The 23,276-nt window shown below is 44.9% G+C and overlaps 1 protein-coding gene across 1 annotated transcript; it reads left to right on the top strand.

Moving 5' to 3' along the window:
* On the top strand, positions 1 to 22,827 carry asxl1 (ASXL transcriptional regulator 1). The gene is made up of 12 exons (XM_071927555.2): positions 1 to 291; positions 5,463 to 5,545; positions 6,391 to 6,393; positions 7,072 to 7,189; positions 9,941 to 10,133; positions 11,023 to 11,198; positions 11,815 to 11,899; positions 16,090 to 16,256; positions 17,440 to 17,536; positions 17,899 to 18,004; positions 18,288 to 19,296; positions 19,722 to 22,827. Exons 1-12 carry the CDS (start codon positions 235 to 237, stop codon positions 22,365 to 22,367), a joined length of 4,740 nt encoding a protein of 1,579 aa, XP_071783656.2. The 5' UTR covers positions 1 to 234; the 3' UTR covers positions 22,368 to 22,827.
* Positions 22,828 to 23,276: the final 449 nt, after the last annotated feature.

Below are 23,276 nucleotides of genomic sequence, written 5' to 3'. Positions count from 1 at the left end.
CCATGCTGAAGAGAAGCGATGTGTGCTGGACTAGTTTAGACAAGGCGCTGGACACAGAGTAACGGAGATTAACGGAGACTAGCAGAGACTAGCGCATCGTCCACAGCAGAGGGAACAGCTTGTTTAGGGGCTAGTTAGTTAGTTAGCCATTTTGCTAAGCAGCTAAGCCGCCGCCGTATTGAGGTTGCTTTGTAGACAGACAGCAGGCTAGCAGCAGACACCAGCGCAGAGGAAATGAAGGACAAACAAAAGAGAAAGAAGGAGCGGACCTGGGCTGAGGCAGCTCGCATGGTAAATTGCTCATTTTGAACATATAATTTATGTATGGATTAATGTGAAGTGACGGTTCCAGATGCCTTGTTGTGTTCGGACATTCTCCTCACGACAACAGCCTGGGCTTTGCTAAGATACCAGCTATTAGCAGTGCTAGGCTAGCTAGCAGGAGGCTGTGTTTGACTTAGATTTAATAGCGAAGGAACATTTTACATTTGCAGTGTGCCTTTCTAGCTGCTTACATGATGAGGAGTTAGGTAACGCTAGCTGCTAACGTAAGCTAACTGGCTAACATCTGCTCTTCCGTTTTGAGCCCTTTGTTTGCTAGGCAGCAAGCTAGCTAACCTAACGCTAATTACCATCTGAGCAACCCGACCAACGTAAAGCCCTGCTACTAAACGGTTAAACAGTTTGTTTGAATGAAAATGAACTGGTTAGTAAGAGGGAATCAAACCAGTTAACGTTAAACTCTTAATGTTGTTGACCATAACACAGTAGCTAGGCTAGCTAGGCTAATAACTAAAAGTAACTGAAGCATTTGCTAGCATTGAATGGGCTAAACTGGGATGGAAAATAAAAATAAAACCTCTTCTATATCTTTGCTCTGCCGAATATTATCAATTGATGAACTAGATTAATGCATTGGAAAGCACTGAATATAAAATTAGTTAACGTAGATAGATAAACGTTTGCGAGCTAGCAACCAATTATGTCCAGGCCAGGATTTTGATTGCTAACCTTTTTATTATTTTGTGTAAAACTGACATTAACTTGCGTTAGATTGTAAGGGTCAACTGAAGAAATGTAGCATCAAGTAATGCACACGTTCTGGTCTGTGTACAACTGTAGTCAGCTGTGGTTTTCCATAGTGTTTTCATTCTCAATGAGAGAGCATTAGGTTCACTACTTACTGTGTTTTGATTGGTTAGATAGCTGTGTTTTCTACAAATATAGTTTAATAAGAGCCGTCTATAGCTATCAGTCACTATACAAGAAAAGTATTTTTGCACCAGTGTCCTGGATTGAGTTTCTTTCGTTCTGTTTTATGTTTACACCAATCCAGAGTGAAGGGTTCTTTTCCCTTGGTAGTCATGAATTAACTGCCCCTTCCTATTCTATTTTTGGTGAAACCACACATGTAATTTCATTCAGATGACCTCAGTCACTTAGTTTTGATTCTGTATATATTTTGTTTTCTTTGAATATATGTATGGGCACATTTGACTTGAACGCGTCAAAGACCCCTGCCACCCAAACCTCTTAAATATGGCCGTGAAAATAACTGAAATGCACAGGGATTCAGTTGAGGGTGTGGCTGGGTTCTTGTGCCAAACCCTTTTTTTACAGGACCCGGCATATCGGTGTCAGACAGCATCCATGCATTGCAGTGCCACAAAGCCATGCGCCACTTTCAAGTTGACTGGGAATGCACACGCCTGTGTATTTATAAATCAAGCCCACATGTCACTGCAGAGCTGTGGTGAGGATGTGGGGGTTTACGAGAGTCTAACACAGTTCGGAACGTCCAGAACTACCAGCTAACCTCGGTCTGATCACTTAAGCTTCTGAAGCCTAAACCAGTCTGCTAGTTTGTAGTTTCACTGACATGTTTAAAGGTACAATTAGTAAGGTTTTTCCTACCCCATAGCATCAAATTACCATAATATGTATAGAACCACTATCCTTTCTGGCCCGCACTATGTTTTGGAACAAAAACTCCCAACCCATTGGAGTTTCAAGACACTCCCAATGCCTATAGGCCACCATAAGCTGTGCTAGAGGCCTGTCAATGTTGTTCCTACTGGTCACCGATAGAGTCATTGATTACTTAATGCCCCTTTTTAAAATGCATTTTGTACTGTACAACGGAGTAATTGTTTGATTCACGAAGGCACAGAAAAATTCAACTGACAATGTCACTGAAACTGGAAGACAGACTGCAGGGTTGTCTTGTCATTTTATTTTTTGTTTTTCCCCTTTTGTGGGAAGATGTTACATGCTGAGCTGAAACTTGCCATGTAATAATTCATCATAAATGTTGTTTTGTTCTCCGTCTTTCTTTGTGCTCTGCGGAGACTGCTTTCAAACATCAGCATCAGTGATTTGGTATCAAACCTCTGTTGCTCTTTGGAGAGAAGAGGAGCAGTACATAGGCTCAGCACTGAAAGAGAGAGTAGTTTGTTATGTGAAAGAGTGTCTTGGCTTCAGAAGGTTTACTTGTGATGTCTATAGAAAATAAGGACAAAAGTCAACAGCGTATTTCTTATACAGTTTTGTCCTTACTATTTTTGTGCTGTTAGGTTGTTTGTCAGAGCTTCTATCCACCATGTGTTGGCCCTGCTCACAGCCTGGTTTTACAGTAGCTTTCTGCCATATCACTGTCATTATAATTACTGGTTGTGGTCTTCTGGGCACATTTTAGCTCTGAGTAGGGATGTACGTTGCAGTGAATAATTTTCCACATTCATTCAGGTTAACGAACAAGGCATGATTATTTTAGAAAATGTCAAGTTTTTATGCCCCTGAAAACCAATGGATATTTTCTTTAGACTTCATTCAAGGAATTATCTAAACATTTGACTGACACCATGAACATAATAGAGCAGAATGTTGGCCAGAATCTGAAAGCACAAAATGGAAATGGCCTGTAGGCTCTATGTTATATTTAAATTATAGTTAGGGCTTGGGAAATCTAGTCTTCAGCACTGTGCTCTCATCTCTCCAATTAGGCCTAATATATGAAACAACAAAGACCAACTATAACTGTTGGAATTGAATGTAGCTTCATTAAAAAATAACAAAATAGAATTTTTTCTGTCAAATAACCTGAACATTAAGGGCTGGTTTCATAGATAGGGATCAAGCCTAGTCCTAGACTAAAGAAAAAATTCAATGGAGATAGGCCTTTCCATTGAAAAAGTCCTTTGTCTAGGCCTAGGGTTAATCCCTGTCCGCGAAACCAGCCCTATAACAAAAAAGCTAACACAAACAACTGCTCCACTTCTCCCATCGAGACACCACGTGTCGCCCTAGAAATGCAACTGTGACTAAACCAGCATAATAACTTTACAATATCTGCCAGGGAGGAAATACAAACCGGACTAATAAAATGAAGGATGTCAGACTGACAGCATTGCTAATGAGGCATGAAGTAAATTAAATAAGGGCTTCCAGTTGCACACATTATGTAGGTAAATGTTTTAGGACTTTTATTAAGAGATCAACATCATTGTAGCACAAAATGCTTTCTTTTTATGATTTGTCATGGTACTCATACTGGTGGCACCTCATGTCTTTTCCTGTAATGACCTCAGCACAGAGTCATGTAAAATCTTAGTTTCATTTTTCACAGTGTGGTGATTCCCCAATAAGGGAAGACTGGGGATTGCCCTGCCAAAGACGTAGAAGTCCCCCAAGCTCTATAGCCTACAGCTCCTTCATTTGGGCAGATGAAATATATAGTACTTTCCATGGAAAATAATGGTGGAGGCGAGCCATGCTGCCACGGCACAGTTCAAGTTCAGTTCAGCTTAATCAACTTGATTACCCAGTGAAGAGATGGGGAGTTCTGATGTCAGATTAGGGAAAAGGGAGTCGGTTAGGCTTACATCACTGTCACACTTAATCCATAATACATTTTACATGTATTTTATAATACATTGTTTCAGCAAACTGTGTTCCACTCAAAACATATTGAGGTAAGACTGACTAAACGTGGTTATCAACTGTAGTATTACAACATAGATTTTCAAGGAGCACTAGTAAAAAACAGTACAAAACAACTTAAGTTTATGCATTATCAACGCATATAGAATAAATTCATATTTGCCTGCAGAACAACCTGAATTCTTCAAGGCCAGGATTCAACAAGATGCTGAAATTCCATAAGGATCTTGGTCCATGCAGCAGTGATCCACCAGATCCCAAAGAGATCTGGACTGAGCTAAAGCTACTGTCAAGTTCCTGAAACATATTTATCCTGCTTGAAATTTCCATTTGACAAAGGCTAGACTGGACCTGTTCAGCAACAATGTTTAGGTTCGCTGTGGCATTCAGATGATGCTTCACTGGTACTAAGGGCCTTATGTGAGCCAAGAAAACATTCCCCACACCAATACACCACCACCAGCAGCCTGTACTGCTGACACCAGACAGGATGCATCCATGGATTCATGCTTTTAACTTGCCATCAGCAGGTCACAACAGAAACTAGGATTCATTGGTCCAGGCAACGTTTTTCCACCCCTGAATCATCCACTTTTGGTGATCACATGTCCACTGTAGCTTCATCTTGTTAGCTGGCAGGAGTGGAAGTCGGCATGGTCTTCTGCTGCTGTCGTCCATTCACTTCAAGGCTGGACCAGTTGTGGTTCTGAGATACTCCTCTGAGTGTCATGACATCATTCTCTGTAAACTCTAGATACTGCAGTGCCAAAATCACAGGAGGCACCAAATATCAGACTACGTTCAAAGTGGCTTAAATCAGTGTCTTGCTCACGTTGCCAATAGTGTCAAAATTCTCTGCATCCCTGCTGGCCTTAAGGCGTGGTCACATTAGCATCAACCTACGGAAATTTGTTTTTCTTCCCATTGATGTCAATTGAAAACCACGCAAAGGATGATTAAAAACAAATGCTTCCGGTTGTGCAGCTGGCTAATAGAAACACTTGTTTGGCTGTGTTGACCTCCTGAGGAAAAAATCCAACATGGAGGAATCCATAATATTATATCATATAGATTGTACATTCATGGTTTTCCTGTTGTAATGTACAGTTAACGTTAGCGTGCAAACCAAATAGCATAGAATTGGAGTCGATTGATAGCTAGTTAGCTACTTAACCAGCTACTAAACAATGAATAAAGATGATGTGAGGTTGTTCACAAAGTGTAATTTATTGTAGAAACCATCTAACGGTCTCCTCTGCCACAAGTTTGAAATACCCCGCACTAGAGTGATGCAAAGCATAACATCACATCCTTTTTCGCCGCAATGAGTAAAGAGAAATCGTAGAGCGAATTCAGATGTCCCCGCCCCTTTAGCCTTTGAGTGAGTCACTCTTGAGTCTAGATTTACTCACTGTTTTGTCTTATATTCAGTGATTTTGTTTTTTGTTTGTTTTTTTGTAGAAGTAAATAATTTAGAGGTCAGTGTCAAGCTATATGGTAAAGACAATGTGGATGTTTTACAGGTTTTGGAGAACTTCTCCGATGCCCCAATGACTCCCAAGCAAATCCTCCACGTCATCCAGACCAAGGGGCTCAAGGAAATGAGGTCAGATGAGCACACACACAGACATACTCTTTCAGTGTTTTCCAAAAGTGTTGGCTGCTGTCTAGACGATTACTGACTGATTACTTTCCAGCCTGCTACTTTTTAAACAGCAATTATTATCATAATACAATGCAGGCAATTCTCCTGAACCTGATTGCTGTATCAATGTTAGGAGTCTTATAGTCGCCATCAGACAGACCTACTGTATCTCCATAGTTTGTTTTACTTAGTTTAATTGCTGTTCCAATGCACGAGAAAGGAGCTTGACGCTTGTTGCATCACCTCCAACCCGACAGAGCCTAGTACTGTAAAAAAAAAAACAGTGAAATTTAAACTTCTACAGTAAGCTCCGCTCTGCTCACACATGTTTATAACCGTGTGTGCTAGTTTTTAGCTGTCGGAGATGTGTAAAACTGCCCACATTCGGATATAAGGATATAAACATGAGTATAATGCCACTCAGTGACACTGGCCCTCATTCATCCATCTATCGTACAATAATGGCATATTAATTTTCCTTGCCACATTTAAGTTTTGAAATGTAATATTCAATTCTTATTGTGGATTGTTTTAATTAAAAGTATAAATTAAGCATAAATTAATGTAGGCTACATTTATAACTCTGGTCCTCTGTGATAGAGGGTTTGATCCACACACTGCCTATTGTATTTATCTAATACCTTCAGTTGTCACTAAATTTTCTATCAATAATGGATCACTGCTGACCTGAACACACAGCACACATAACAGAACTCGATCATGAATCACTGTGATTTCATTGAGGTTTTTCTTATTTCCTCCAATATCCGATGCTGGACTGCTGGACACGCTGCTGATCTGAACAGGAGGTAAGTTGGGAGACTTTGGGGCTTTGTTGGGTAAACTTAAAAGCTACATCTCTGACTACGTCTCTCCTGTGACTAAACGCCTCCTCTCACACACTTTCATATGCACTCTGTCATACGTCGACACTAGGGCGCATGATTATGGCAAAAATGATGATCCCAATTATTTAGCCAAATACTGTCATCACGATTATTTGTCTTGGTTTCAGGAAACCAAATTATTTTACTACACTTTTGCACCCTAAAGGATAATTCCGGTTATGTTCAACCTGGCCCTTATTTTCCAAGTTTCCAGTCGATTCTGATCAAAATTTTGTAACTTAAACTGCAATGAGACTGCCTACATCTGATTTTTTTTTTTGATTACCTGAAACTTGAGTGTATTGTGGTAGAAGATATGTTATTTTAACCAGCCTAAGCTAGTCAGCAAGTAGAAAGTTAAAGTTCTCTGATGCCACATTCACATCATATTGGATTTCCCATAAATACAAACTGCCGACTGGAAAAAAAACATCCACATCAATCTCCTAGTGGCAATTACAAGTGGCTGGCTTTCTGACTCCTGCTTGTGTATTGTGAGCCTGTGCCCAATCAGATAAGCTGTAACTGAACTCTGAGTGTGTGTGTGTGTGTGTGTGTGTGTGTGTGTGTGTGTGTGTGTGTGTGTGTGTGTGCGCGCAGTGGTACAGCTCCTCTAGCCTGTCTGGTCACCATGCTGCACTCCCAGGTGAGGGGAGACCGAGTCAAGAACAGCATCTTCTTCAAGCTGCCGGGACGCATGAGCCTCTTCACTCTCAAGGTACACCACCTCCAACAACAAGCTGCTAATAATCATCTCCATTATTTTGCATTGTGATCATGATGCTTAATCACCATTATTGGTCTCAGTGACTTTGGGAACAAAAGTAGGGAAACTGGCTGGTCAGTGTTCCTGAATGAGAGGATGGGATGCATCACACGTTCATCCTACTGGATGTAGTGATGATTCTTGAGGTGATTCAATAGATTGGTTAGTTTTTACTTTGAGGTGCAGCTAAGGATAAGTCAATTTTCTCATGGTTGACTATTTAGTACGTGGTCTAAATAAATATTCAAATATTTGGTGCGTTATTTGGTGCGAGATTATGAACAAAAAGCATCACTTCCATTACTTTATGTTGTCAATGAGGGCAGAGATTGTATGAGTTGAAATGTTGTCATTCTAGTTTGGTTAGCTCAGTCTTCCTGGCTGGTAGAAATAGCTGGATGGAGCCATGTTACCTTCCCACTGAACCAGATTGTTCGCCACTTTCTTGAAGCTTGCATGGCTTTGATAAATATATAACTACTAGTGAAAGCAGTTAGTGGAGGATTCTATGCTATAGCTCTTGCTCAGCAGTTTGAACACTATGTAGTTAGTTAACTATAAAATTTGTTTAATGACGTAGCTCAATATTTACAAAAATGTAAATGCCCAAATTACAAAAGTTGATCCCTGCAAGTGAATGTTCAAATATTATGTTTTCATGACCCATTTGACACCATCTGGTTGGTATCCAAAATATTTTCTAATGACAGACAGTGGCCGTCTCCGGACAGCATTAGTATTACCAGTGGAGGTCTGGTGATTGGTCATTTTTACCTCAGGACCCCAGGAATTTGATCCCATCCGGAATGTCAGTGATTTTCTGTGGTTACCCTGGTAAAGATTCTGGCTTAAATCACCTATAGTATTTTGAGTTAACTCTGACGTCCTAGAGGAATTTTATCATGTCTGGATTGACATCTGGTGTTTCACACAAGTACTGACTTGCTAACCTGGCATCTAGTATACAAGGGTCATATAACCAGTGGCAGGGTGGACCAGCATCACTCATGAAGCTGTGTGGCGTGTCCCTGGATGACCACGTTCCCCCAGTAAATTATTTTACTGTCCAGATGACTGAGTGAAATGACTGATGTGCTTGGGTAAGATCAAATTTCCAACCTCCACTGGTAGTGCTAATGCCATTCCAAGAGGGCTAATGATCCTTTTTTGGCAACTAAAACAATTTTTTGCTCGCACTTGGATGATGGATCTCCCTGTCATCACTGGGTTTATCCATTCTTACCCAACATTTGGGCCCGCTAATCATTCAGTTGTAGCTGTTCACTGTTTTAAGTTCAAGTGCTAGGCTACTTGTTTGTCCTAATAGCAGCATGCAGCTCTGCTGTGTTTTTCTGAAGCCATGTGGAATAGTGGATCGAAACAGAGACCAATAAGCTGTATGCTGTGATGGCTGTGATCGGTAGCAGCGCTCACTGTGAATAGCAGAGCAACATTAATGGGAACATTTGATTTGGTAGTGCACCAGGTGTTATAAATGAGTTGAAATCGTTAACTTATTGTTGGATTCTACTATATTTAATGGTGGCAAGCTAACTTGAGGTATGATTATACATGATTTGTTTTTTAACATATAGATCTATATGATCTGTATACCAATGTGTAGTTCATAATTGCTGACAGGTGGCATTACTTCTGAAGTTTTCTTCTGCATTTTGTCACAAAATGTTTATTTTGTTTGTTTTTTGCTCAAAATCAAGCCAGTGACATCAATATGGACACCAAAGGTAGCCAGTATTGGTGACCGGCTGTTAATGAACTCAAAGCAGTATGCATGCTAAAAACTGATTAATTTATTTAAAGGGTAACTTCGGTATTTTTCAACCTGGACCCTATTTTCCCATCTTTTTGTGTCTAAGTGACTAAAGGGGACAACAATTTTTGAAACTGGTCCAGTATTGAGCGAGATCGCTTCAGCCAGCAGCCGCGAAACGAGCTGCAATGTAATCCGACGGGGCAAATCACACCGTCAATGTACGTCCACTAAAAGTGCTTGTTTTTGCCACTGACAGGCTCAGATTGTTATTATAAGTGTCTGACAACATTATGGAAAGGACCCTACAGAGAAATTAAACGTTTTTCTTTACCTTTCGCTTGATCCGGTCTGTGTGTAACCAAGTCTCGCTCAAGTCTCGCGAGAGTTGAGTTGTTGCAGGAAGTTACACACAGACTGGATCAAGCGAAAGGTAAAGAAAAACGTTTAATTTCTCTGTAGGGTCCTTTCCATAATGTTGACATTGAAGCTCGTTTTGCGGCTGCCGGCTGAAGCGATCTCGCTCAATACTGGACCAATTTCAAAAATTGTTGTCCCCTTTAGTCACTTAGACACAAAAAGATGGGAAAATAGGGTCCAGGTTGAAAAATACCGAAGTTACCCTTTAAGTGAAATACTATTTTGAATACTTAAATGTAAGGGTAGATTTATGCATGACCACAAACTCATGAATTGGTAGAAAATGAAAACTGTTAACTCCCCTCAACCTCAACATTGCATTGCTATGTGTAGACAGATTTTAATAGATGTGACCGGTGGGTATGAAGGCTTAATCCCGTTTAGTTGGAGGAAGCAGAGCAAGTCACAAACATTTGGCGTGCAACACACCACAGAGTTGATACATGGAGAGAGCACGGATGTTTCCTCAGATGATCTGCTAACCGCTCACTCTATGCTGTGTCCCCCTGCAGAAGAATGCCCTCCAGTGGACCAAGACTTCGGCAGAGTCGGAGACGGCAACAGACCCGGCTGGTAGCGCCGTCCCACCGGCCTCCAGCAGCACCTCTCCAGGCCCAGGCCCAGCCCTCGCCCCGACCGAGGCCACCGAGCAGGAGAGCTGTGACTCCACCGAGACCACCGCTGCCGCCAGTGGAGACAACGATGGTAACACCACAACACACACCAGTTAGAGCCATTTTGAGCACATTTAGTCCCAGTGACCCATATGGGATGATTTAGTTGTTGTTGATGTAGTATTGAATTTTCATTTTTGGGTGAACTATTCCTTTAAATCTTCCTAAACAATGACCTCAAATTAACAAGTCATTTGGTTGGGGGTTCCTGGTCCCCACTTTGTCAACTACAGGATTGAGGGACAATGGATTTGCTGATAGTGTTGCTGGCAGGCTGAAGTCAGTATCTCATGTCCTCCCATCAGGACATAAAGCACAGGTCAAAAAAAAACAAAATGGGATGTTTTTTTCAAGAGGTCAAGTTTAAAACCCCTCTAAATTGCCCTGATGGCAGAATTATGCCTGGATGTTCATATGAGAGGACACAGGATGAATAGAGTCTTTTCAACTAGGACAGCGTGCTAAACCAGTGATTCTCTCCCGCTCTCTCTTTTTCTCTCTCCCTGGTGTATATATATTTCTGACTATGGATGTTAGTTGCCATGGTTACATGTGCACATGACACAGGCAGCCGTGGCCTAGATCAGAGATGTTTTATGTACAGTCACGGTTTTTAATTGTGTGTGCTTGTGTGTACCACTGAGCCTGCTTTGGGGCATGGTGTGATAATGGTGCCATAAATGCACATCGAACCAAATCACTGTTGATAGAATCCAAAATACCAAAAACTGTTGTTTTATTATCACCAGCTCCTCTGCTAACAGACCAATGGCACCAATGTAACATGGCTCAATGTCAGTTTATTGATTACATGGACAATATTTCAGGGTTAGGACCCAAATGTGGGTTGCAGGAGCATGGATCTCCACTTGGTATCAACAGAGTGAATTTGTAAATCACATGTTTCTTTTCCACTGTAGCCTCGGTGGATGAGAGCTCGTCCAGTGCTTCCTGCTCCACAGAGCTCCAGGCCCCCCCCAGCCAGCCCCAGACCCGCCTCAGCAGGGCAGCAGGACAACAGGGACGCACCGACACACAGACCCAACACACCCAACATGCTCAGCACGCCCAAACCAGACTGAGCCGCTCCAGACAGGTACGGCCCGCCTGACATCCTCTATCCAGTGGGCTCTGAGACATGGACAAATTGGTGTAGCGCAGACAGATTGGACTAAACATTTTACACACAGGTTATAGAAATCCAGAAAATCATGCTTCAAATGAATACAAATAATCATATATACTGACAACCATGCTGGTTGAGAGCATTTGAGAGTATGGAAATTGTGCAAAATACAGGGAATGTTACAGGGAAAAGATTTTTAGAAGTTAGATTACTTTTGGGATAAAAGAAATCTGAAACTAACTGTGTTGTTATAAATCAGTTGTAATTTCAGTTTTGATTTTCGCCATGGCATGGTTTTTGAATTGTCAAAATTTTTGGTATCGCATTATCATCTCCCAAAGGAGTATCACAACTCGTAAAGGCTTATTGAACGCTGGAGGAATTAAGTCTTTTGTTACCTGCGTTTATATTTTTGGAAAAAAAACAGTAAGAGCTGTTAGTGGGTTATGTAGTCAGTTAGTTGGTTACATAACTCAAGTTTAGTGCAGTGAAATTAGTCATGTCTCCCGAACTTAATTCCTAACATCCATTTTGATGTCTGTACTGTGTCCACCTGCTGTCCGTCCCACTCTCTGTGCTGCTGCAGTCGGGGAGGCAGAGGAAGAAAGCGGTGATGATGCCTCGCGTCGTCCTCACTCCTCTCAAAGTGAATGGAGAGCACGTCCCTTCAGGTAAGAAACACACTCAGTCTGTCACTTCCTTTGTTTCCTTGGAATGTGAGAGTCCAGAGGATAAGGACAATATGCGTTCTTGTGCGTTCTCATGTCCTCCGTCATATGTTTGACGTAATATCTAACCGGCCGAAGTACGATTCCAAACTAAAAGAACGCTGAGGATGAAGGACGGATAAAGATCCCGGAAGTTCATGGGAATGCTGGGAAGCCCCAAGATTCTTTGCAAGAACAACGCATCATATCCAAACAACACTATAGTCTATAACAAAGACACGGTTGAAACAGCTGTGTGTCTTAATTCAGTGGTTCTCAACGTGGGGTCCGGGGACCACCAGGGGTCCTTGAGGGGGTTTCAGGGGGTCCCCAGTTGATGAATTGTTAAATTTCAGCATTATTTCATTTAGAAGTTAACACAGTTAGAGAATGTAGAAGAATGACTGTTTTGATCATAGTTTCACTGTTATCTCTCTACCTACAATACAGATAGTCATGGAATTCTGGACAAAATCATATCTAACAATAAAAATATTCTCAGATTTGGGTCTGAGAGACAAAATCTCATCAAATGGGGGTCAGTGGCTCAAATGTGGAATAAATTGGGGGTCCATGATATGAAAAAGGGTTAGGGTCACTGTCTTAATTGATGGTGTGACGTCAAGCACACAGCCCAGCTCAAACTGTAAGGACACTTCTCTGTTTTCTCATTCTTGAGAAGTTTGTTCTTTCCAAGACAACTTGGATAGAACATTCTCCACAAGGACACGTTACCAACTTGGCATTCTTGTATTTGGTAATCAGCTAAAGTCACAGTCTCTTTTTTCCACCCAGCACTCCATACACTAAATGCATCACGATTTTATTTTTTCCATTTCAGAATCAATTCTGTAAATCTTGATGTCAATACTCGTAAACCCCGTTGTTTTAAAGAAGAGGTTTTTCACTTTTATAAAGACCCCGCTCCTGTAGGTGGCACTGTAGATCGCTTCACGGTGGCTTCAGAAACTGTGTGCCCCACTTGACCAAACTACCTTTGTCAATAATAAAAATGGCTGCCATTTGGCAGCACCAGCTAATATCAAGGCAGATTTTTGGGCGCATTTCAGATTCAGAATCAGCAGGACAAGATTGTGTCCAGTCCCAGCTATATATACGTATATCACCATACCGTGCATACACTGTATGGCAGCAGTCCATATAAACCAATAGATTGGGAGATTAATATGGGAGATTAAAATTGCAACAGTGAATATTTAGTTACAATTTTCAAATATTTTTATTTTATTCATTATATACTGCTCAGCGAACCAATACGAAATGACTTTTACCACACCATCATGACATTTCATAGCGTCCACTTAGATGAGTGAAGTGTCACTTCTGCTTCCCCTGGCTGAGTGTGAAGATCACCCTGCCATAGTACAAAGCAGCAACATGAACTCAATAAAAGTAACATTATCTGTAAGCTTTGACATTCTGTACTAAAATACTGTGGTAACCAGGCCTTAAATTTAATCATTTTTGGGGTACGGCTGTTTCACCTTAAAAGTTACCAATGTTTTTTAGGGCATTAAGGCCACCTGCTGGGGCACTAAGGCCATTTACTAAATTGAGGAGAACCACTCGACTAAATATAAATAGTTGATATCTTTTCTATATCCTATATGAAAAACAACATGAACAGTATGAAATTATAAGCATATATATATAGCATTTGGCTATATATTAACATTTAGGATTTATATGTATAAAATGAAAATTAAGCATTGGATTAGTCATATACATTCATTACGAGAATGTATCATGAGAACAATCATAAGCTGTTCAAAGTTGAATAACCTTGAATAATTTCAACATCTTATTTCATTCACAGTTTCAGAAAAGGAAAATGTCTCTTCAGTCTAATCTGATCCATCACTTGAGAATGGACAACAAATATCTGGAGCCATGACTTGGTAAATCACGCAACGTAACTGTTCGCTAATCGTCAACACCAAATGTTTGGTGACTCCTACTAACATTAGTCTTATTTACAGAAAAACTATCTACAGAAAAAACGATAGAATTGGGAAGCTTCGATATGATCATTAAGAGTTAGTTTTGTCAGGAAAAGTATAGAATTTGATCAATTCAGTGAGTGTGTTCGCTTACTTAATACCTTCAGAATTTCACCAGTCATCAGTCAACTAAAGATAGCCAACTAAATCAAAGGTGGTCGTGCTCCATTTGAACATATTAGTCTGGTTGTCCGTTGTTGTGATTGGCTGTATTCTCGATAATATGAAAACATTGTAGCTATGACACCAGCTAATGAAAATCCAGCCAAACATCAACAAATCTAAGACGCCTGTTTGGGTTCCAGCATTGGTGGGAAAAAGAATGACAAACACACACTCACTCAAAAAGGGCACTCCTGCCACACCGGCCTCAGGGCTTGCCAAAATGTATAAGTCATCTCGTCAGACAGAGGGGCGCTGACGGCCATGGCTGCATGACGCTGTGAAATTTATGCCCTGGTGGAAACACAACAAATTCACACACACACCTGACAAGACACCAGTGAGATGTTAAATCTGACAGAACTGAGTCTGTGGGTTTCAGTTCAGAGTCAGTAAAAACCATTTTGTACATTTTTTGCAGAGTGATATGTGCACTGTGGTTGACTTTGTATTGGATTAATTGTGCATTAGTGGATGAAAGTATTGTGAAAGTATTAGAGCAGATTTGTTTCCAAAAGTCTGTATCGGCAGAGATGGACAGATCTTTCTCCCATTAATTAAACCTGCAATAAGCGATATCAGACCTTATAACTAATCCGGAAACTAATGTGTGCTATGTGGAGATTTCATTGAGAAGTAAAGATATAAACCAACATCCACACAGCAGCAGCTGTGTTGCTGTTTTCACCTCTTTTCTAAAACTTGTTGTCAAATTCCACTCCGGAACAAAGCTTCTCCTGCTCCATTCAGTAGCTTTTCATTTTTTAAAAACTAGCTTGTCTCCTCCCTCGCTGTGTAAAAGCAGCCCTCACCCCCTCCCATTCCTGAAGTTCTTCTCATGGCGGAATCGATGAAGCGAGCGAGTAAACTTAGCAACCTCTTCACTTGTCATTGTGGGACACGTAACCTTCAGCGGGAGAAAGATCTAGCAAAGGATTACTGGTAACCGGCGACACTTATCCGTTGTACGGTTAGCTTAGCTATTAGCATTTATGCAAAATGCTTTGCAATGTTTGTCCTTGATAGGCCTCCGTAGTGCAGTGGCTTTGCTGTGTGTTATGTATAAATGTGTTGCAGTTGGTGTTGACCTCTAGTGGTCAAAAATTTTGCTTATTGCAGCTTTAATGGAGAGACAGTGGTGATGTCTATTGTTGATAAAAGTTTGTATAGTTTTGAGTCTTTTGAGTTTGATATTGTTTTAAATTTTTTTTAGAAGTGGGGGTTGCTGAAGGGAGTATTGTGCAAAGTGATACTGTATTTTTGGATTAATTGATGAAAGCCAAGCAGTGAGTTGTTTTCAAAGATGTGATGTAGGTGCGTGATGATGCCTTTTTGTTTCTCTCTAAATTGAAAACTTCATCAAAACCTGAACCCCCACACACGCTAACACACCATCAACAGTAGATCCGCTCACACACACACAAACACACACACACACATGCATACATATACACCAACACAAGACACGCACACATACACCCATTACATTTTCATACAACTTGCACATCATGCAGTAGCTTTCCTGAGCCCACTCACACACCCACAGCTCACTTAATAACACTGACACACTCCAGGAACATACACATCATCATCAACTTTTGTGCTTTCATTTTCCCTTTTCTTTTAATATTATTACTTTGGACTTATCACTGAATGAATTCCCCAGCCAATACAAAACAATCTGAGCCATTAGCCTAAACCAGTGGTGTCCAAACGTGTGCCATGGACGGCCAAGAATCTGCTTGGGCAAGGGAACCACCTCTCTACCTGTTCGTTCGTGTGTGTCTGCCTTTGCTGCTTATGGCCCCCACCAGTAAACCCAGCATCCACCATCCATCCTTCCAGCCAGTCTCCAGTGTCTGACTGGCCCCCGCTATGTGATACTCTTGCTTTTTATCCATAATGACCTTGCAGCTAGCTTTAGCACCAGGCTGAGTGGCTGAGTTAAAGGCCTTGTTTCTGTTCTTGCAGGGCCCATGAAGAGGAGCCGAGGAGGGGTGGATGTTGACTTTGAAACGCCAGGCTCCATCCTGGTCAACACCAACATCAGGGCCCTCATCAACGTGAGGACCTTCTCCGCCTTCCCTGCACACTCTCAACAACAGCTGCTGCAGCTGCTCCCCGAGGTCGACCGGCAGGTACGTTGGTTTGTGTCCTTCAAGTTGACCACCGGCTTCGTCACTCATACGCAGCATTAGAAACTGAAAGGACAACACCAGTGTTTTGGACATCTGGGTCCTATGTCATTGTTTCCTTGATAGGAGTCAACACCTCAGACTGTTGCTCTGTATCTTGTTCCATTGTTGAGATATTTGGTATTGGCTATTTTGTTCTGATTCCTCACTGCTATAGGGTTGCAGTGTATCTGAGCATGTATCTAAAAGCTTCATCTGTAATTGCAGCATGCCACTCCCTGTTGAAATGCTCGGACCCCACTACTGGCTCTTATTGCAATTTATTTTTATCCGTTTAAAGGTATTATTTACTTGGGAATTTAAAACGTGTTGTCTGAGCATTTGATACAAGGACAGATAGTATGTGATGGCCAAACTTCAGAGACTTTCATGTGTTTTGCAGCTGTAAAAGATTGATAAACATCAGATTGAATCAGACATGTATTATGAATTATGATGGCTGAGAAAGTTCTAAATTGCATATTTTCCATTGAGCAAACCTTCAATGCCTTTTTTTAAATACCGGCATTTGCTGTATTCAGCACACCAACCTCCAGTTGGAGGACACTTGCTTGACTTCTACTGTACTGCCTGGTGTACAAGCGCACACTGGATTTCCCTTATGCATGGCTCTGTCCCGCCTAAACAGTGCATACTGTAATTCCCCTAAGCACTGTGCATGGCAAAAGAGTTACACATGAACATGCCGGTATAGGCCACAGATTCTCTGTGTACAGGTAGGGTGAGAGAGCCCATGAATTTACTACTTTAACTTCGGTCTTCTTCCATAACATTGTGTATTTGTGATTTTCTTCTAAAATACTCATCACATAACTATCCATTAATGGAAAAGAAAATCATTGGATTATGGAAATATGGCTAAGTTTTATGAACAAAAGTATGTTTTTGTACATAAGTATTATGTACAAAAACATAAGTACATAAGTATTATGTACAAAAACACACTGAACTGTGACCCCCAAATAAAATGTGTACACATCTGTGAAATTTATGAACTCTGCCCTTATTGGAAACCCAATTCCTACTCATTTCAAATGGGAACATGTGTTTTGCTGCCATTTGTCTATTCCGTCCCGTTTTGTTTTTCATTTATGTGCTGTCCTGATCATTTCCTGTCTCCCTGCAGATCGGACCTGATGGCATGGCCAGACTCAGTAGCTCAGCCCTCAACAATGAGTTCTTCACCCACGCCTCCCAGAGCTGGAAAGAGAGGCTTGCTGAGGGTGAGAGATTTGGATCTATACTTATTTTACGTATTACTAGCTATTCACTTTATCAAAACGCCAGATGGAGGATTCATATGTACAGAAAGTGACATTGTGGAAGGTACATGTACATCATTGCCTGTTATCGGAACATATTTACTGATGGAGGTAGCATATGCTGAGAAAGGTGCCCAGAATACGTACCGATAGGTATGCAGAGAACGTACAGAAATGTATGCAGATCAGAAACTGCAACCGGATGTATAGATTGGTCCTGAGCACAGGAATGCAAAAAAAAGACAAATCTGCATGCTTTTGAGCATGCATTTTCCTTTAGTAGTGTGGTCTTTAAATCTTTGCCATGTGTTTGACCTATTCAGGTGAGTTTACCCATGAGATGCAGGTGCGTTTCCGGCAGGAAATGGAGAAAGAGAAGAAGGTAGAGGCATGGAAGGAGAAGTTTTTCGAAGAGTACCATGGCCAAAAGTAAGAGAGCATGCATTTCATTAAAGTCATACTTGGGATGGAGAGTTTGGAGATAAATATAACCTTAACAACATGAAGTAGTTGACTTAAGATCAGTGTTAGCTAACGTTATAGATGGGTACACTACTGGTGTCAGCACGGCTTATGGTCCCGTCAATGTAGTTGCTGTAGCCTGACCTTGAGTATGACATAAATCTATTTTGGCCACTGTGTGAATACAGCGAATCGCCATTGATTTTCCGTGTTTACTCAAAGTGCTGATTCTTTGTTGCTGTACCTGTAGGTCTGGCCTGACGCGAGAGGAGTCCCTGAAGCTGACTATGAGCGAAGCCACTGATGTCGCAGCGAGTGTGCTGGACAGCGATGTGGCAGTGGTGGCAGCCGGCGCTCCCAAGAGGCGCAGCGTGGGTCGACGGAGGAGAGACGGAAGGATGAGGAGACGCACCCGGGCCGACCTTCGCCGCAGAGCACGCCGGACCCTCTGCAAGGCCACCCCTCCGGCCCTGCAGTCCCCAGAAGCGGCGGAGGCCAGCGCTTCACTGGACACCTCGGCAGTCTCCATGGGCTCTCCCATGTCCGACAACACGGTGGTCCAAGGTGAAGTGGTGCTGCAGGCTGAGTCTGGCCTGGAGCTCCCTGCCGAAGGTGCCTCCTTGGAGCCGGAGCCCTCCCCTGCTGCGGAGCCAGCCACTGTGCCGGCGCCCACTCCCACTCCCACTCCTACTCCCACGCCCACGCCCACGCCCACGCCCACCCCCAGCCCCAGCCCCAGCCCGGCCTCCACCAGCGCCAACGAGGAGCCAGAAGTCACGGCCCGCCTGCTCCCCGAGGAGGCCGCACCCATACTTGCTTCCACCTCCTCCCCTTCCTCCTCCTCCTCTTCATCTTCCTCGGCCTCCTCCCCGGCCTCCTCCCCCTCCTCGCCTTCCGACAGACAGGGAGCCTTCGCCGCGGGCCTCGACTCCTCTTCATCCTCCTCCTCGGCGTCCTCCAGCGCCGCCGCCGCCGCCGATCCCTTGGATGATACTGCCTCCGTGGTCACCTCCATCACTGGGGGCACGGCCACCAGCAGCCGTGAGAGCAGCCCCTCTGCCAGCCCAGCCGCCACCCCTGTGCCCGCCGCCCAGCCCAAGGAGCAGAAGAGGAGGCCAGATGAGGCCCAGGCCTTCTCCAGCTTCCCCGAAAAGAGGCCGCGGCTTGACGACCGTCAGTCCTTTCGTACCACAATCGACGGTGTCCGTTCGGAGAAGCCGCAGCCGACAGCAGAAGAGCCCAAGGTCCCGCCAATCCGGGTACGAGTCCACCCCAATAAGTCTGGGAGGTTCTGGGTTGTGGTTGCATTTAGCTGGCCACTGTGCAGTTGAATTAATTTCATATTACCATTTTTAACAAAATTACCTCCAGTGAGAGATATCAAGCTATAACAGTAAGAACTACAGTCCAGCCTATATTTTTTCTGGTCAACATACATTCCAAGTCAAGGAAGAGGGAAAGTGAATTTCTGTGGAGCAGGTTATAGGGGCTAGGCCTATGTTGCTATAGTCTATTAGCTGACTCAGGTTCTTATTGTTACACTGTAAACTTGAGTTCAAGATGAACCTATTGCATTATTTCCATATACAAGATCTGTGCCTCTGATTTGATTTACTTCGGTAGTGAAATAACAGCCGGCATTCAGATATGATTTTGACTTGCTGTCCTTCTGTCCCTGTCCCAGATTCAACTGTCCAGAATCAAACCGCCCTGGGTCAAAGGGCCCCCCACCTACCAGATCTGCCCCCGGATCGTGCCCCCCGGCGAGGGCTCGCGGCGGTCGGGCACGGGGGGCGCGCGCACCCTGGCGGACATCAAAGCCCGCGCCCAGCAGGCCCGGGCCCAGCGCGAGGCCGCTGCTGCTGTTGCAGCCTCTGGCGACGGGCCGGGGCCGGGCGGGGTCGGGCTGCGGGCTGCTGCTGGGCTACCGGATCGCAGCAGTGGACGACGAGCGCGAGAACATCCAGGACCTGTCGAGCCCGGAGGAGGAGGAGGAGGAGGAGGAGGTGGAAGAAGGGGAGGTGGTGGGATGGAGGAGCAGGGATCGTCTGCAGGCGCTCATTCGTCTGGAGCACAACTACAGCTTTCCAATGTAGAGCCTACACCCCAGCCCTCCCCTTCTCTGTCCACTACCTCAACCTCCCTGTCATCAGAGCCCCCACAGACCCCGACCCCTACACCCACCCCAACCCCACCTCGAGAGGAGGCAGCTGGGGAGCCGATGGCTGGAGAGGAAGCGGCAGCGACAGCAGCCCAGGTCCAAAGCTCCTCCAATGGGCTGTCAGACAAGACGGCTGCCTCGCCGGCTCTGGAGCCTGACACTATATCTGAGTCTGTGGCTACCCAGCATGCAAGGCAAAGCCAGGTGCCTGACCCTGCTAGCGCCGCCTCAGAGAGGGCAGAGCAGCATTGTCAAAGTCCCCCCCTGGTCCCGACCTCCATCCCAGATTCTCTTCCCAGGTTTGGGGCCCAGGGCGTAGATGTTATCCAGACGCTGGCCAGCGCCTCTCAGTCGAGGGAGCGAGAACAAGGGAAGGGACCCGGACCAGGAGGTGTTATCCAGCACGGTTCCCACCATGTTGGCCACCAGGAGGCGCCCTCTCCCTCAGCTATAGAGAGACAGCAGACTGGTGCCTCCTCTCCTCCACACATGGCCTCCTCAGTCAGAGAGAAGGAGGATGAGGCCGGCGGCCACAGCGACTCTACCGAGACGGCTTCCGACTGTGAGAACGAGAGCCAGGAGGATGACCAGCATCACCCTGACCAGAATTGGCGCCACCACCTGAGCTCCCAGAGAAACGGCCAGCCGGTTATTTGCAACCCCACTCCTCAGAACCAGCAGCCGGTCATCCAGGCCCACGTGTCCAACCGCCACGGTCAGACCGTCATCCAGCCCTGCTTCCCCAACGGCCTGGCTCACTCGCAGCCCGGCCGCCCCCATCCCCACGACCCCCAGCCTCTCCCCACAGCCCACCCACAAGGCCTCAGGGGCCACACTAACGTTCTGGCCAAAATGGAGCCCGGAGACGACTCTAGAGCCTCCAGCCAGAGCTCTGCAGAAGAGGAGTGTCGTGGGGGCTTGAAGCCCTCTGCCACGCCCCCCACTGCTGCCGCAGCCTCCAGGAGGCCGGCCAGCTCAGCCAGGCCGGTGTCCAGCGTGGAAGCCAACAACCCTCTGGTCACCCAGCTGCTGCAGGGCAGTCTGCCCCTGGAGAAGGTCCTTCCTCCCCACTCCGCCAACAGGCTGGAGATCAGCCGCCTGCCGGGGCCCCAGTCCAGACCTCCGGCGGCCAGGACCCCGGGGCCCCGCGGCAGGCCTGAGCTCTCAGCCCAGTCTCCCAGCCCAGACCTTGCCCTGGCCTCTCAGAGCCACAGCAAGTCTCCAGCCAGCCGCGGGGTCTCCTGTCTGATGGAGGCCCCCGCCATGCCGCAGTTTCAGTCCCAGCAGGCCCCGGGGGCCGTGCCGGTCATCACCTCCCTACCGCCCTCCTCATCCTCTTCCTGCTCTTCCTCCTCCAGACGCACCTCAGACCACAGCTCCCAGATCGCGGTGGCTGTTGAGTCTGTGGTTATCAAAGAGTCTCTGGGTCCTCAGCCCTCACAGGGGGCCACTCCAGACGGGCCCCAGCCGGCCAATCGGACCACGCCGAATGGCCCCTCGCCTTCCCACGCCGACCCCTGCCCCTCGGAGGTGGTGCCCACTTTTAAGATCAACTGGCGGCCCCCCCACCCCCACCAACAGCAGCCGTCTCCCGCGCCCAGCGTCAAGAATGAGGTCAACGCCCGGCCCTCATGCCAGGCTTTTGCCAAATCCTCCCCCATGACACCAATGAGTGTTACCAAAAAGGAGCCCGGGAACTCTATGGACGGCTACCTGAGCGGAGGGGCGATGGAGGGACTGCTCAATATGGAGATGACTTTAGCCAGGATGGCCAAGAAGGAGCACGGCAAAGCTCCCTACTCCTCCGGCTCGCCCTCCTCCTCGTCCCCCTCGCCCTCCTCCTCCGCCTCCTCTCTTCCCTTCCAGCTGTACGGGAAGCTGCCCAAGCAGGGCGGAGGCGGAGTGAGCTATACGGCCAACGTGTCGGTGATGGACGGCGGGGGTTTCTCGCGGAGCCTGGCCGACGGCGTGCTCCAGCTGCGCCCCCGCCTGGCCTCCAGTCAGACCGCCCTCAGCATCCAGGCCTTTGCAGACAGCACCGCCGAGGAGGTGGCGCTCAAGTGCTCGTGCCGCCTCAAAGCCATGATCATGTGCCAAGGCTGCGGTGCCTTCTGCCATGACGACTGCATCGGGCCCTCCAAACTGTGCGTGTCCTGTCTGGTCAGATAGTGTGTTGAAATCCCCCTAGGCTGTAGAACTACAACCTGTACAGTATTAGGCAGCAGGACTGGCGGGGCTCCGGAGTGTACAGAAGCCTTGGTTAGCTAGAGCAGACGGGAGGCGCCTGACAGGCAAAGTTTTGCCTTGTATAATAAAATTGGTCTGTATTTTTTGTTGTTGCAGATTTTCAGATTTTTTTAAGCTGTACTGATGTTATGTTATTATTGTTATTATTATTATTATTATTGTGAATTTGGGGCATGATTGATTGTAAATTGTGCCTTTTCTTTTGTTTTCTCTCCTCAAAAACATTTACCTCATCTTTATCTTGATCCACCTGTCATCATTTGAGTCTGAAAATGGTGGCCATCATTGTTTTGGTCCCTCTTCTGCTCAGCAAGGAGGGACGTATTGTTCTTGTCTCTTTGCGCAAAGAAATATTTTTTTAACCATTAAAATGAGTAAATTACATCGTTTCCTTGGTTTGTGTTTTGGCTCATTTCATTTTCCTCCTAAAGTAAAGTCTGTACTCTGCAGTTAAGCACAGTATTATGAACAAATAAAGTGATAATTGAGCAGTGAAATATTTTTTTTTTTTTCACCCAGGAATGAGATTGTTTTTTCTCTTTGGATATGCTAGTAGGAGCTTTACACACCCAGCGTAGATATTTGAAATTTGAAAGATATTTCTGATTAGCTTAGTCTTTCCTTTTTTTTCAAGCTCAGCAACATTCTCTGTTGCACCCCAGTAAGTTCAATTTATTTCTTCCCTCAACTAAGATGCCTTTTATGAACCGAAGTGGAGCTCAAACTGCTCTCAATCTTATACCTGTGTATGTCTGCCAGTTTTCTTCTTCAGATTAAGAGTACACTGGCTTTCCTTCCATTCATTGAGTATATTAGCCCAGCACCCATTTT

The sequence above is a fragment of the Centroberyx gerrardi genome, chromosome 14 (genome assembly GCF_048128805.1).
Source record: "Centroberyx gerrardi isolate f3 chromosome 14, fCenGer3.hap1.cur.20231027, whole genome shotgun sequence".
NCBI classification, from domain to species: Eukaryota; Metazoa; Chordata; class Actinopteri; order Beryciformes; family Berycidae; genus Centroberyx; species Centroberyx gerrardi.
The sequence above is the reverse complement of the archived record's forward strand: the minus strand, read 5'-3'. Positions and strand labels throughout refer to the sequence as shown.